This window comes from Centroberyx affinis, unplaced genomic scaffold (genome assembly GCF_046629955.1).
Source record: "Centroberyx affinis isolate AG114_WGS23_722 - 3 ecotype Tasmania unplaced genomic scaffold, CSIRO-AGI_Caff_v1 ptg003282l_1, whole genome shotgun sequence".
Classification (NCBI taxonomy): domain Eukaryota; kingdom Metazoa; phylum Chordata; class Actinopteri; order Beryciformes; family Berycidae; genus Centroberyx; species Centroberyx affinis.
The window spans coordinates 134395-150646 of NW_027281298.1; the positions used below are offsets into that span (position 1 = coordinate 134395).

At 41.4% G+C, this 16252-nt stretch overlaps 2 protein-coding genes across 3 annotated transcripts; one reads left to right on the forward strand and one right to left on the reverse strand.

Annotated features, from left to right (window-relative positions):
• The first annotated feature begins 1656 nt into the window (after positions 1–1656).
• LOC139660363 (phospholipid phosphatase 1-like) lies at positions 1657–7657 on the forward strand. Of its 2 annotated transcripts, none has more exons than XM_071538480.1 (7): positions 1657–1783; positions 1944–2113; positions 4218–4375; positions 4575–4855; positions 5167–5224; positions 5955–6131; positions 6687–7657. In XM_071538480.1, the coding sequence occupies exons 1-7, from the start codon at positions 1755–1757 to the stop codon at positions 6810–6812; spliced, it is 999 nt and encodes a 332-aa protein (XP_071394581.1). In that variant the 5' UTR covers positions 1657–1754; the 3' UTR covers positions 6813–7657. The 2 variants fall into 2 exon arrangements, with proteins under 2 accessions (XP_071394581.1, XP_071394580.1); XM_071538479.1 differs by having other exon boundaries at positions 4218–4369.
• Positions 7658–11817: 4160 nt separating this feature from the next.
• Positions 11818–16239, reverse strand: LOC139660365 (ATP synthase subunit alpha, mitochondrial-like). The gene is made up of 11 exons (XM_071538481.1): positions 16115–16239; positions 15540–15615; positions 14874–15043; positions 14406–14579; positions 13975–14141; positions 13547–13847; positions 13010–13234; positions 12789–12896; positions 12476–12620; positions 12145–12295; positions 11818–12027 (listed from the first exon to the last, which is right to left on the reverse strand). The coding sequence occupies exons 1-11, from the start codon at positions 16172–16174 to the stop codon at positions 11949–11951; spliced, it is 1656 nt and encodes a 551-aa protein (XP_071394582.1). The 5' UTR covers positions 16175–16239; the 3' UTR covers positions 11818–11948.
• Positions 16240–16252: the final 13 nt, after the last annotated feature.

Here is a 16252-nt window from a genome sequence, read left to right on the forward strand (position 1 = left end):
ACAACTCAAATTGTGTCGATAAAGTTAGAAAACTTATGGATAAAAAGAAGAATACTGAAAGTGCAGATTTTCTCTCTTCCTATTTTCTTTGGAATCTGTTAACGCTGGAGCTGGAAAAACAACAACACCGACTGACTGTAGGCTACTGCAACCTGCAAAAGAGCTGAAGAGCTGAATGTAGGCTACTTCTTCAAACTTCATCCCTGTTCTTCTTTAGTGTTTTACATTGGTTCTTCAAATGTCAGTTTGAGCAATAGCAATTTAAACTATTTTAGCACAATATCCTACTTCTGATGTGCATCTTTTATACATTTCAAGCCATTTATGCTATGTTTAAGCATTTTTAGATATACAATAATTTCTTAACTCCATTGGGCTAAAACTGGGCTACACATAGCCAAATATAAAGCATTATCTTGTACATATGGACTTCTCTTGTGCATATTTTGGATATTTAAGGATGTTTATCCATTGTTTTAAATATGTAATAATGCATTTACTGCTTGGTCTAAAACAGGTCTACAATGATCCTGGGCTATATGAGAGCTAAAGCATAGTCTACGCGACGTTGAAATCACTTCTTGTGCTCAGATAATTATTTTGTAGCCTACATATGGACTTCTATGGTGCATATTTTTTTTTTATATTTACAGATGTTTATGCATTGTAATAATATAGCCTATTAATTGCTAATTGCTAATGATCCTGGGCTATATGAAAGCTAAAGCATACACGCGACATTGAAACCACTGTGCTCAGTGGGTAGCTTATTTATAGGCGTACTGATGTAACCTCATCATCTCCGCGACGCGCAGAGGAAAAGGTGGAGCCGGGTGGAGCAGCTCAGCATCGGGCGACGGCTGTCGTAGCGCCAAAGCAGGCACGCGATAGGCCCGACACGCCTGCTACCGGTTTCCCTGTCTGATGCTGCCTTCAGGCACACCTCGTAAACTACCTACTGTGGATTTCCGGAGCGTTAGTTAATTTATTAGAAAAAATACGGGTGACACCTAAAAGGAAAAACAAATAGCAGAAATAGAAGGACAGGTCTAATGTGATTTGTAAAGAATGCCAAACAAGAACATACTATGATAAAATACATCACTTTTACTGCTACTACTACTACTACTACTATTACTACTACTACTACTACTACTACTACTACTACTACTACTACTACTACTATTACTACTACTACCACTAATATTATTTGTATAGCACTTTTCAAAACAAAGTTACAAAGTGCTTTACAGAGTCAATAAAGTGCTGTAAAGAGACATTAAAAGAGAGGATAAAGGATAGCAGAAATAGCATAAAATGAACACACAAAAAGAGGTCACACTTCAGAAAAAAAATAAGATAGACAGGAGAAGGGGAGAGGGAGAACCATATAGGATCAAGATAGGACACATATAGCATACATAAAATAACAGATAAAACATAAGAACAATATAGAAGGGATAATATAAGAAAGTATGCAAAAGCCTGTTCATTATAGTTTATAGTTTGTTTGGTCTCCGCCCTCTCAACGTCACAACTCGCAACTCGGGTTCCCAGTCTTGTTTTTCCACTCCTTTCACTTTGTTGGCTCGTTCATGCGCGCTGCCTCGTAATTACGATATTTCTGACGGTACTTGAAGGCAGCAGTAATCACAACTGGAGACGAGCGCTTCTTCTTGTCATACCGGTAGTCTATCATTGTACAGGACAGGACAGTAGGCTGTTATTATGAGCTGAAGACGCCCCGCTGTATTATGAAGTCGGTTTGTGAGAAGTTGAGAGGGTGAGAGGCAATTCACATGTCTGGTGTTAGATTAGACTTAGCCTAGTTGAGTGTTTCATGACTTAGAGAATAGTATTTTACCTTTTTTTTTCTTCCGCTACTTTTAGTGTCGGGTTACAACGCAATGACAACAGTGTGTTTTAATTCTTTGTACAAATAGCGAGACATGTGCGACAGATAGGCTGTCTCTCACCTCGCCGAAACCCAGCCGGCGGCCGCTCAGTCGGGACTCGACATTTTTTGCAAAGACAGAGAACCGAAGAGGACGCAACATGTTTGAAACCGGAGGGATCCCGTTCATCGTCCTAGACATTACCTGTTCCCTCCTTGGTACGTAAAGCTGATTCATACCTGCTTGTTTAACCTTCCTATTTACCAGGCATTGTTGGTTGAAGTATCAAACTGAAACTGTATTCAGAAATTGTAGTATAGGCTCTAAAATCGTCGATAAAATGGTCTAACCAGGCCTTTTCAAGTGGTGTACATAAACATCAGATAAATACCTAAGGAGGCTTGAGGTTTTGGAAACCAGGAAGATGGAAAATAGGGCCACGCAAATTAAAGGCCCACCCTGTGTGACTTTTTCCAAGGAGCGCTGTATTTTTAGCTCACTGTTTGTAATGTAATCATATCACAAAAATGTTGTACTCATCTGTAATTTGCATGCTGCAGTAAAATACAGAAAATAGAGAGTGAGATAGTGGAACTTCTTGTATAATCATAGTTTGGGCAAATACACTGAGGCAGTTGTTGTTATTCAGCATCATTTCTTTGACTAATGTATCAGGGTGAAGGAATACAGCCTTTAATAGCCACCACATTCAATAAACTTTCCTTAGACGTTTGATTTTTTCAGTAGAGATTGTGTTGTGCAAATAATTTTCTATGATGACTAATCTGCAAGTCCTCCAGGGTGTGTAGTTAGTGTCTTGTGGTGAGCTTTGCTGCAGACAGAACAGACTGATTGCTGCCTGTGTAGACTCATCTTCTCTATGTCTTTCTGCCACTTCCTTGTTCTGGACCTGGCAGCAACACCCACAATATATTCTGGGTCCAGTGCCAAAGTATTGTTCCCTGCCTATCCCTCTATTCTAACATCACTGTTGCTTGTTATCTAATGTTTCATGGAACCTGTGTTTTTTATTTCATATACTGTACATATTGTAACTGTAATACATACCTACCGATAGCTACTTACCTGATATACCAATCATAAGACAGAATGATGAACCATATACTTGCCTATATACTCACCTCTATGATGAGCCCTCCCCTCTCTCCTTCTTTTCCTCTTCTTCTTTTCCTTTCTTTATTCATATAGACTTAAGGGTTAATGTTGGACTCCTCTTCAGGTCGAGGGCGTCTCTTCCTTGTTAACGTAGACAATCTATAGAAAGATAAAAACCTAAGCCACCCCATAATGCAACACTAGTCCAGTCAGTCGTGCACTGATGTCTGCATTAGAACCAATTCAAAATATAGCACATGTAGGCTGCTCTGCATTAGTTCTAAAAGGGCTAATAGGCCTAATCAAAGGGCAGTGACTGTGCGATAACTCATTTAGTAGCATGTGTATATCACAGAGCTCATCTTATTCACTTAGACTGTAATGGCATGAAGAGTGTCTGGCGTTACTGGAATGCCTCCCTAGATAATGATAGTGTTATACCTACATTATTCTTCCTGCAGACACATCCTGCAGTATATGAAAACCTGCTCTGCTGTGTGGCTCACTCATTAGTTCATTGGGATAAGTGCAAGTGTTTTGTAGTTCAGCCAATACGCTCTTATGCCATCTCTGTTCAGTTTTGCGACATTCTGGAAAGCTCTACAGGAAGTGAGTGTAAGAAGGGAGGGGAAGAAAGAATGTGTAATCGAATCAAGTCATGGCTTGTCTAATGCTGATACCCGTACAGATTGGCATTCATAATGTGTTTCTGAGGCTTATCACAACTTTATTATGTTACGCAAAAAAATACGATTTGAATGTCAGAAATAAAATATGTCCATGTCCCATTCGAGCTCTCTTGCTTGTTTTTGCATTATTGATCCGCAGTAACTGAAGCCCTCAAGCCTTCTAATTCAGTTATTGTGTAACAACTGCATGAGTGCCTGCAGTACATTTCTGAAACCCACAAGAGCCACTTGTGAAAAACATTGTCAGTTACTACTTAGGGAGGGGAATAACCAATAGCATTTTAAGTCCTCCTATTTCTTTTGTTGTTACTAAATCCTGGGGGAAGTATAACTGTGGGAAATGTGTAATAGATTGCTATGGAATCTCAATAACATTAGTATTTTACAACTGCTATTTGTCATGTATATTTTCATGTACTTTTGATGTGAAATCGAGCTGCTTGGGATTTAAGACACATTTCAGAGACATTAAGATGCTATCTCAAGTCATCGTCTGTCTCTCCCTTCTCTTTACCAGTTGGACTTCCATTTTTTGTCCTCACATCTCAACACAACTCATTCAAACGGGGTTTCTTCTGTAACGATGAGTCTATCAGATACCCCTTCAAAGAGGACACCATATCCCACCAGCTGCTGGGGGGAGTCATGATCCCATTCTCACTGATCGTGGCAAGTGTACACTTCTCTCTCCTATTCTTCTATAAGTTCTCCGACCTTACAATGTCACTGCAAAAGTAATCTGTCAGACTGTTTTGTTTGTCTTATTATTCTAATTTGCTATTTTTGCTCACCTCATCTCAGGTCATTGTGTTTATTCAAGGCGTGTGGATATTTGCTCAAGAAACAGTTGCTCAATATTGAATATCTGTTGCAGGTCATCTGTGGTGAGTGCCTTTCTGTCTACATGTCTCACATAAAGAACCCGTCTCTGGGGACCAACTATGTGGCGCGTGTCTACAAAGCTGTGGGTAGCTATCTGTTCGGGGCTGCTGCCAGCCAGTCTCTGACAGACATAGCCAAGTACTCCATCGGCCGCCTACGCCCTCACTTCCTGGCTGTGTGCAAACCGGCCTGGGACCGCATCAACTGCAAGACAGGGGGGTACATAGAGAACTTCACTTGCACCGGGGACAAGTTCCTGGTGGATGAAGCAAGGTAAAAGCCCTGCACTTGCATGAGCCTCCTCACCAGCATAAGAGAGCCTCGTTATTTTAGATATAGCTTTACAATAGATGTTAACTGTTAAAAGCTTTCATCCCGTAAAGCCAAATTAATCCTTTCATATTGAGCGTAACAGCTTGCAATCATGGACTCAGTCCTGAACTTATAATAATTATATGATAATGATAGAGTTTGATTATGATATATGATGAATATGATGAATCTAACTCACACACTTGTGTGCGCCTAATGACACCGTTGCTGACTTATTTTTCATTCAATATCTCTCTGTTTCTCGTTTGTAGAGTTTCCTTCTACTCTGGTCATTCGTCCTTCTCCATGTACTGCATGCTGTTCCTTGTAGTAAGTACATATTTTCCATTACAGCTCAATTTTGGTACAAGTCTTAGTGCTAGAAACATATTAGTACTAAATAACTCAGTCACCATATACTGTATCTCTGCTTTGGCTATCTGACTGTCATTGCCTGGCTCATTAAGCTTCATATTCACTGTGAAAATTCACTCTGAAAACATTGTTTAAACATTTGGAGAATTTGGAGTTTATATTACCATATCTGAATGCAAGAAGTAGCACAATAAACTCTTTTAAACAAAGGCACATTACTTGACAAAAATTTGAAATATCTTCCTAATCCTACTGTTGAGGTTGAAAACATAACTGAAACAATAGAGAGTGCTAAAGGCCCATTCACATCTAGAATGATAACTATAAAGATAACTATAAACTATAACGTTGCTCAAGCAATCACACTACAGCGATATCTGTGATAATTCTTACGCCCCCTTCTTTCCTAGAACTTTCATTTGATTGGTTGAAAATGTTTTATCGTTGTCACTGCATCCAAAAAAATCGCTCTGAGATCGAACCAAAACTATAGTTAAAGTTTTGGATGTTTTTATAGTTATTGTTGTCGTGGTAACACAGACATTCTGTTTACTTTCTATAGTTATAGTTATCTTTATATTTATCGTTCTAGATGTGAAAGGGCCTTCAGGTGTGACTCCCAAGCTAATTTGTTTCTCTCCACTACTTAGCCTGTCTGTTCTTTCTCTCCCTCTGCCCTCTGTAGCTGTACATCCAGGCCAGACTGAAGTCAGAATGGGCGAGGCTTCTGCGCCCCACCATCCAGTTCTTCCTGATTTCAACGGCTCTGTATGTGGGACTGTCACGGGTGTCTGACTACAAACATCACTGGAGCGATGTGCTCGCCGGCCTCCTGCAGGGCGCTGTGGTGGCTGCTCTCACCGTGAGTTTCACCGTCAGACCTGAACCCATTTGGATAATGACAGGAGAGGACGTTACACATTATGTCATCATGGCACAGAATAGAAAAAAAAAGAAGCCTGGTCTATAGTGCTGAAGCGATTAGTCGATTAACCGATTAGTTGATTGACAGAAAATCAATATCATTTTCATAATCGATTAATTGTTTTAGTCATTTATCAAGTAAAAATGGCAAACATTTGCTGGTTAAGATTTCTCTCCATTGCATCTCATTATAAAATGAATACTAGCTGCTGGTCAGAAAAGCAATTTTATGACATCACTTAAGCCGCTGGTAACTTGTGATGGGCCTTTGTCATTATTTTTGACATTTTATAGACTAAATGATTAATCAATTAATCGAAAAAATAATCGCTTGCCCTACTGCAGCCCCACTAGTCTACTTTGTTGATATCTACATTGTTTTTTGGATAGTACAATTACAATAACTGGGATAGCACACTGGAATGTGTTCTCTCTTTGTTTGGTCTCTTTCTTTCTGAGGCCGTTATTTACAGTCGTGCTTCTTTCCTTGCAGGTTTTCTTTGTGTCTGACTTCTTCAAACAACCAGTTGACCCAGTGGTGACCCAGGAGGAGGAAGCCTCACACACCAGTTTACAGGACAACCCTTCCAATGGGAACCACTATGGCAGCACTGACTAAAACAGACACCGTTACAGGGCCACGATCCCTTAAAATGGTTCTGGATGACCTAACACACAGAGCATCAATGCACTGCAGGTCTTTGGCATTAACTGCTGGCTGTTTCGATGCATTTCTTCAACATAATTTGCCCCCAGAGCCAATGACGCAGCCCGCAGGCTTTAGCTGTTGCCTTTGGTGTGGCGTGTAAACTTCAACTACAGGAAGAAAAGTGCACTAAGAAAAACTATGCTTTTTACTTTACTCCAGTAAAGAGAAGCAGACGTTTCTATCAGGTTTTTAGGTAAATCCAACATGTTATAGTGTGTATGTAACATAATTTATGTAATGATGAGACAAAATACAGTATGTTGGATTTGCTTTAAAAAAATAACGATTGCATTCCTTTTTTACAGTGTGACTTTGTTGGAAATGTGGTTACTAGTATATATTGGTCTGAGACTGTCGTCATGGATGAATGAAATTCCATTTGCCCAGAATATAATGAGCCTCTGTATGCACACTGCAAGCAGGCTTGTAGAAGGCCTGGTACCTGTGAATAAGAGAAGCTGGGCTGTCCTTAAACATAAAATGGAGACTGAACTCAGTCAGTTATATATTTATATTCTGGATTATTGCCTTAGTCAAATTGTTGCTGCTACCTGCTCTAAAGTCCCCTCCCTGATATCATTCCATGTAAACATTTGTAAATAATATGATTTCTGATGGAAAATGCAATGCAATGATTTTTTTTTTTTACAGTTTGTATAAAGCTCTTTCTGTTTGTTTATGGAACGGTGAAAGCAGTATTGGGAAAAAAGTGACAAATAAAGAGAATTCCATTTTGCTACTTTGTTAGAAAGGAATCAGATGGTTTCTGTGTGTTTTGTCAGTCTCGTAAATGAAGGCAGATGTATTCAAAGATCAGCGAAAGGTGCCTTGGACATGGTGAAACCTGCGGGAGGTTTTGGATCTGGATTCGATTGCTGTGGCAGACTATTTTATTTGTTTTTACAACCTTTTTTCAGCTAGATTGTAGATAACGTATGGCATCAAGGAAGAGAAACTAAGGGTGGGGTTCAGAAACCAAATTCCCTCAGAATTGAGGGAAACACAGGTCTAAGTGCTCTCAAACATGACACTGATGTCATCCATTGTCTGCACAGCCAGCCCATAGAAACCACTAGCATGCAAATGTAAAGAAGCCTCACAGCCCAATGTCGACTGGAAAAGCATGTTTGTTTGTTATCCCAGTGTAGTTTGCATGTAAGCGAGAGCAGGTTGGCTGGACATTGTCGGCCTGAGTCCAAGAGGAGTTCTGCCAGGTTGAAAGGTCGACTTGTCTTCACCCAGAGAGGGTTTGGTCAGTAGACAGGTCCTGATCCTGGGCTGCAAATGGCCGAGGATCTGCTTTAGAGTTGAAATCCTATTACAGTGGCTGAGAGAACTAGGCTAAAGAGATGCTTCACACTTAGTCACAGCAGTAAACCAAAGTTAACTTCAGTTTGTCATCTAGCTGTAGTTGTTGACACTGGAATATATTTCATGGCCCGTGACCCTGAATAGGAATAAGCAGGAATGAATGAAAAGATAATAATTTTAGAAAATGTTTTGGTAACACTTCATTGGGATAGTCCAATGTTTATACTTAATTATGTGACAAAAAGTTGATGTGTGTTAATGATAAAATGCCATGTGTTGCCAACCCTAAGATTAACTCTAAACCAGACAGGCTATTTTTCACACTATTGTGAGTATCGCCTGAAACTCAGTAGATGTTTTAGTGACATGATAGTCACTTGATAGGAAGTCAGGTATCAGCATTGGACAATCCAAATAAAGTACGACCATAGTTTGTACTGAAAGGAATTGCATTTTTGTTTTTTAACTAAAATACTGCAATAATGTACATAACTACTTCTGCTCTGTGAATATAAGACACTCTTTGGAGAATAGCATAATAGGAACCGCAATCCATTTTTTTTCCATTTTCAGTTCCTCTTAAGATTCAAACATTCCCCTTATCAAGCTGGATATTCTGAAGTAATGTTACACATAACCCTGCGTGTAATTTTTTGAGGAAATGTGTTCATGTGACTTAATTTTGAATGTATTCCTGAGACACAGTAAACTATTATTATTACGATTATGGAGCAAAACATTACTTTAGTTGTTCACAATTGAGATACGAGGGGTTCCACACACAATGCTATCTAGGTGGAATTTGCAGTGATACAGTTTTATAGCTTTCTCTCCAAGTACTTGACTTTGAAACTATGCATGCAACATAAAGAGAAATAAGCAGTGATGTAGACATACTGTTGGTAGGTTGAAATGACTGTTGAAATTTCCTGGGGAGATTGCAAGGAACTATAAAAAAAGACCAATGCAAGTGGAAGTTGAGACCAATGGCAGATGAGACGTGTATTATGAATTTGTCTACCATGTATCACTAACAGAGGGAATTGGAAACGAACTATGAATGCAAAAATGTCACAAATATATAATACACAAAGCATCATGGTTCCAAGTCCATTTTACCATTGAAAAACTGTTTTTGAATGGTTTTTGAATTTGCCTCAGCGTCACTTCTGCCACCCCCGTGTCTCAAATCTGACCGGTCGTTTTGCCCGTTGCTCCACCGAGCTCGTGTTGTCACGCTGACCTCGACAATAGTCCTTATTGACAGCAGCTCCATTCACTCTCTGTCACATGTTTCGCTGCATCTCGCCTGGCAGTGATGCTGTTGGTTGCAAGCAACTCATAATGCAATTGTGTGCAGTGGAATTGTCACTTAAATAATTAGATTCTATTACAAAGGATCCACCTATCTTATCCTCCCTTCTTTAATTTAACCTCCCACTGAACCTATTTTGTCCTGTATTGACACATAGCAGCAGCCCCCTTTCCCATTACTTGGACATGTGTACTTGGTGGTGTGTCTATGAAGCATCTCGTTGCTTCTTTTTGGCATTTGTAATTTTCCTCCTCGGAGATGTTGGATGTGTTGATGTGATCAGATAACCTCAATCTGCCATCGTTCAGGCTCCTGTGAGACAAATACGAAAGCTGTGGGCAGAACTTACTGACAAGGGGATCTTTGCATCCATCTTATTAACAGCGTGAAATACAAAATTTATTGTAAGCCAACACTCTGATTCTGAGACACTTGGTGTACCAGTCCTAACCAAGGCTCACAGATAATAGACTCTAGTAAGAGGCCGCACCACAATAGATACAGAGAATGACTCTTACTAGTGAAAGGAGTGACTTACAGGACGAAAATAATGAATGGATAATGGATGGATGAATATATGAGGCTGTCAGTGGTCTTGAACTCCGCCTGTTAGAGGGACGTCTATGTGGTACAACAGCTCTAGCTCTCATCTAGTTCCCTGGCAGATCCTGTATGAGAGGAGATGAACAGAGAGATAGAGAGACAGTGAGAAAGAGAGAGAGAGAGAGAGAGAGAGATGGGTGGAGGATGAGGAGGGGCTGGTGGTGCCTGGTTGCACTTAAAGAGATTGCAAGGGAGTTAGGCAGGAGTAAATGTGTCAGCAGTGGCAAGTGAGATGCGATTAATATGCAGGTGGAAGGGTGAATGGCATGACCTCTGCTCTTTAACCTCATTTCATAACTTTAATTCAGTTTTAGTTCAAATATACTATTTCCTAGGAATATTTTGTTTGGTTACGATCATGTCCTGATACAGAAAAGTACACCTCCAACCATACCCTCATAGTCAGTAATACCTTCCCTCTGATACTCAAAATACCTAATATCAGGTCACCTGCATAACAAAAAAACCAAAACAATATTAACAAAGTCCTTCCGTGTTTACTGTAATTTTGCTAACCCAAGCAATCCCATATGTGAAAAAACAGTAAATAATGGCCTCAGTCTGGTCTGAGTACCTCTATTTTCCTTAAAATGTCTGTGACCATCACCACCTAGTGGACTGAGTACTACACTGACCAAGATAAAATGTCACCTTTGTAATGTTGTAATGATATAACGTTATTTGATTGCCACATTTGCTTGAAATCTTTCCATTACCTTTTATATCCCATCGACACTCATCGCAAGAGTAGGGGTGTAACCCTGGTGCCCTGGCAAAATTCCCAAAACAGGCCTTCCTTCCATCATGGCCACCTAATCATCCCTTGTTACCTAATTGGCTCTTTCAGTCCTCTACTCTCCACTGTGATAGCTGATGTGTGGTGAGCGTTCTGGCGCAAACTGGCTGCCGTGCATCACCCAGGTGGGTGCTACACATCGGTGGTGGATGAGTTGAGTCCCCCCCCCCCCCCCTATATGTGAAGCGCTTTGAGTACCTAGAAAAGCGCTATATAAATGTAATCAATTATTAAAAATGTAATCAATTATTATAGAAGAGATGCCAAGTGTCTAATACCTTTTCAATCTATGCAGGAAAGTGAATAAATGTTCTACATTTCATGCAACGTAATAAAGAATTGGGACAGCACAGCCTTTTACTCCAGGGCTGCAATTATTATTTTGGAGCCACTACAATGTCACAAGACAAAAACAAGACAGAATACAAGATGGAGGATTTGGTTTGTGACAAAAGTCACCATATTTATTATCATTGTATCAAACAATTCACCCCATCATTCAAACCAAGTTTGAGAAACTAGGCTTACACTTTCGGCCTTAAGATACAGCGAGACCTTGATGAGCAAAATGGATGTGCAAGTCAAATCTAATGCCATTTGATTGCCCTCCTAGAATACTCTATGAACAGCTCATTATTACAGTAAACATTTGTATTCATGACTGTCTATGTGCATTGTTATGTATTCGGTCATTTAATGTCACCTGTATATTTTGGTGCACTGACATGTTAAGTGCAACATGAACATTCTTTAACCTCTAAATGTTTTTAAAACAAGGTGTGTTCTTTCTTCTCACCTGGATATTACTCATCTGCTAAATCTGCTCAGTGGGCACCGACTTACCAACTACAATTAGTTAAGCGCACAATCAGAAGAATTTTACAGCACAGTAGGGTTGTAAAATTTTATTCTTCGGAGAAATCTGTACATGGAGGTTTTGGCCTTCAGTGTGTTCACATACATAAGCATAATGGGGACACAGACAGGTGGCGCACTGAAGAACATGAGTAAGTGCTATCCATTACTCAAAACTGGACAGGAAGGTGAGTACAATCTGCTTCAGTTTAGCGTCTGATGCCTCGGAGATCTTGCCATCGGCCCTGAAACATGAAAACAACAGTCAGGTCAAGTCTAACAGATCTGCATTTACAGTTAAAAATGGTTCCAACACTATTGTCCAAAACATATCAATGTGGCTGAAACAAAATCTGTCTCACTTGATTGAGGTGAGCAGGTCCTGGTGCTGGCTGAGGATGTGCTGCAGGAAAGCCTTCTCAAACTTTGTGATCTTGCTGGGCTCCATTTTGTCCAAGTGACCTCTGACACCGGCGTAGATGACTGTCACCTGCTCCTCAATGGCCATGGGGCCTGTGGGAGGGGGAGGCAGGGTCAATTGCGTGGTCTAAATTTGCAATTACAATATTAACAGCCTAGGATTTTTATTATTTTCATTTCCTTAAAGTTACTGATTGCTACCATGATGCTGTGAAACAAACAACATGGCTAAACCAGAACCCCCTTGAAATAAAATAAAAAGACGACACTCACAGTACTGTCCCTGCTTGAGCAGCTCAGTGAGCCTGACGCCCCTGTTGAGGAGCTGCTGGGTGGCAGCGTCCAGGTCAGAGCCGAACTGGGCGAAGGCAGCCACCTCACGGTACTGAGCCAGCTCCAGCTTCATGGTACCGGCCACCTACCAGGGGAGAGAGGGAAAGTCGATTTAGGATACTTGCGATTTAAACCTCCTGCGTGATAAAATGCAGGATTCTTTTGTAGACAAAGACTCTTTGTAAAGTCAAACCCGCACATGAATTAACAGAGAATCAGAAATTTAAAAATGAATCTCAAAGCCAGATATTACCTGCTTCATGGCCCTGGTCTGGGCAGCAGAGCCTACTCTAGACACAGACAGACCCACGTTGATAGCTGGGCGGATACCCTTGTAGAACAGCTCAGTCTCCAAGAAGATCTACAGCAGAGAGATCAAGGTAGGTAAATATATGGTATATAGCAATATAATATCTAATGTTTTCAGGCACTGTCCAGATCACTCGAAAGGACGAGTAACAGTTCTTGACATACCTGTCCGTCTGTGATGGAGATGACATTGGTGGGGATGTAGGCAGACACGTCGCCGGCCTGGGTCTCGATGACGGGGAGGGCAGTGAGGGAGCCGCCCCCGAAGTTGTCGTTCATCTTGGCGGCTCTCTCCAGCAGACGGGAGTGCAGGTAGAACACATCACCGGGGTAGGCCTCACGACCGGGAGGACGACGCAGCAGCAGGGACATCTGACGGTAGGCAACGGCCTGGCGGGGCGGGGTGGGAGAAGAAAAATTACTAAAAACAAAAAGTCACCACTTTGAATTCTGCCTCCATATTTTGATTCTCGCACAGAGCCCTTTGGAGGTCAAAGCATCTGAAACAGCTGCATTTTTTCCATCTTTTACTTTGGCTTTTCATTTTATTGTGGCAGATTTTAAGTTAAATGTAACCAGAAGCAACCAAAAAGTCACATGTTGTGCTTTTGAGATATAAAGCCAGTATTCCTTGTAAAGAATTAAAATATCAGGCATGCTTTGAATCAGTTTTTGGCTTCTCGTGATGATCCGACCCCTCACCTGCTTGGACAGATCGTCGTAGATGATCAGAGCGTGCTTGCCGTTGTCTCTGAAGTACTCTCCCATGGAGCAGCCAGAGTAAGGGGCCAGGTACTGCAGGGGAGCAGCATCGGAGGCGGTGGCAGAGACCACGATGGTGTACTTCATGGCATCAGCATCAGTCAGCCTCTTCACCAGCTGAGCCACGGTGGACCTCTTCTGGCCGATGGCAACGTAGATGCAGTACAGCTTCTTCTTCTCATCAGTTCCCTCATTGAAACGCTTCTGGTTGATGATTGTGTCGATGGCAATGGCGGTTTTGCTGTAGAAAAAAGATTAGCAATCATTTTTGTAAGGAAAAACAAGTTCTCACTAACTTGACTCCTGTTAATGCAGTGGTAGCATGTCCAAATCTCTAATAAGAAGATTTCACCATTTAAAGTATTTACCCAGTCTGCCTGTCACCAATGATCAGCTCACGCTGGCCTCTGCCAATGGGCACCAGGCTGTCCACAGCCTTGATTCCAGTCTGCATGGGCTCCCTCACAGAGATACGAGGGATGATGCCGGGGGCCTTCAGACCCACACGCCTACGGGTGCTGGAGCCCAGGGGACCCTGAGGACAGAAAAGACATTTGAAAGCGGAAACATTAAGCAGAACTGCTTTATCAAGATGCTGACAGGTTTTATGGTGTCAATAAAGAAGCTACTATTACATGTAAACGTACAGCACTTTGAAAATGTATTTATGATTTCATTTAAATATAGCTGATATGCTAATGACAAAGGAAAACTAGTATTGTTTTAACAGTTGCAAATTTAAGCTAAACTGTCTGAGACCAGAATTTAAGTTCTGTAATAATAAAGGTTCTAGTGGCACCTTTCCATCGATGGCGTTTCCCAGAGCGTCCACCACGCGGCCCAGCAGCTCCTCACCAACAGGAACATCCACAATAGCGCCAGTCCTCTTCACGATGTCACCCTCCTTGATCAGCTTGTCATTACCGAACACCACAACACCAACGTTGTCAGGCTCCAAGTTCAGAGACATACCCTGGAGGACGAAGTTATGGAAAGTTAGTGGAGTGATTTTAGCACCAGTATTTGCTTTATTGTTGACATGTGCTGATAATGTTGAATGTAAGACATTGACAATTTAAGGCTGTGTAGTATTTCAACTTTTATTTCAATTTCAGTTCAGTCTAGGGAAAAAAGTACATTATGTTCTTTGTCAGTTTTGTCGATTCAAGAAGACAAATTGCTGAAGGCTTGTATGCACTGTCCAAGTATAACCATTTCTTCTGTGTCACAGGTTTTAAAGACATACAGAGGTCTTGTACAGCCATACCTTAAGTCCAGAGGAGAACTCCACCATCTCCTCTGCCTGGACATTCCTCAGCCCGTACACTCTGGCAATACCGTCACCGATGGAGAGCACACGTCCCGTCTCCTCCAGGTCGGCAGAGGTGTCGGCTCCCAAGATCTTCTCCTCCAGGATGGAAGACACCTCAGCTGTGCCTGCGAAAGAACATGAAAATTATTGAATCATGCTTAGCCAGAACAAGAGACTTCACTGAATGTGACTTTTTTTTTATTCTTGATTCTGCAAATATGATGCAAAACTTCAGACTATCCAAGATTTACTGATATATTTGACATAAAGGTCAAAGCAAGACAGGTGACAGTTATTTAAAGTTCACTCCCTCCAGTGTTTTTTTTCCTTCTCTAGGAGCCCACATATTTTACATAACTTCCTGCAACCCAAGAGTAATTATGCATACTATTGTGTTGGCTTATCCCAAATGTATTTAAGATATAACCCTGTCGTAAGCAATTCAGCCCATATTCAATAGCAGGTACATGGAAAAGCTGCGGGAACGTAGCACGATCAATGACCTTTATCAATTACTCAGGCGAAATCCGAGGATCCATTCAATCACCTTCAGGTGCTGACCCGGAGACTAAGGAGGAAAAAACGAGGCCTCTGGTCATGTTGCCTTTTTGGCTTTCTCACCTGTCTTCTGCAGCCATGGTCTGTGTGTGTGGAGGTGGTTGACCCCGACGCAAGCGGCCGGTACAGTCTTGGACACCTAGATTCAACAACAGACGGCGTCTAATGAGAACAGCATTTCGGTTGCAAATCAAACTATGCATTTACTGCTGCAAGAAAACACGAAGCGACATTTTGAGATCTCCCTTCAAAAAGCAGGATCTGGCGTGTGCAGTAAAGAGACATGCGCTGTCAAGCTTTCTGACCTTCAGAGCGTGGCTGAATGAAGTTACCGCTAGCATTAGCTTCGCCTGCTTGCATGCTAACGTTAGCGCTGTCCGTTGCAAGACGCAGACGGCAGTTTCACAAGGGCAACATAAAAAAATACTGATTTTGATGTTTTCAAGGTCACGGACATGACATATTTATCAAGACAGTCTTTAGCAAAGTTTAGACCGTATAAATAAGTCGATGGCAAGCGCGTGAAGGCAACGTTAGCGGCCTGTGTCGTTACCCTTCACGCCCACAAGGTTCATAATGACATTTGACAAACTTGCAACTTCACAATCGGATGTAAATTATTTAAATAAAGCACTTACAAATCCAGCCCTTCTTGGCAGGGTCCTGGCCAAAGCCGCTGCAACTCGCACGGATAGCATTTTCTCGGGTTGCTTGTGACCTGTCCTCCACTTGTAGCAACGACCTGCCTGTGAGTGAGAATGTAATGGCTGAATGGA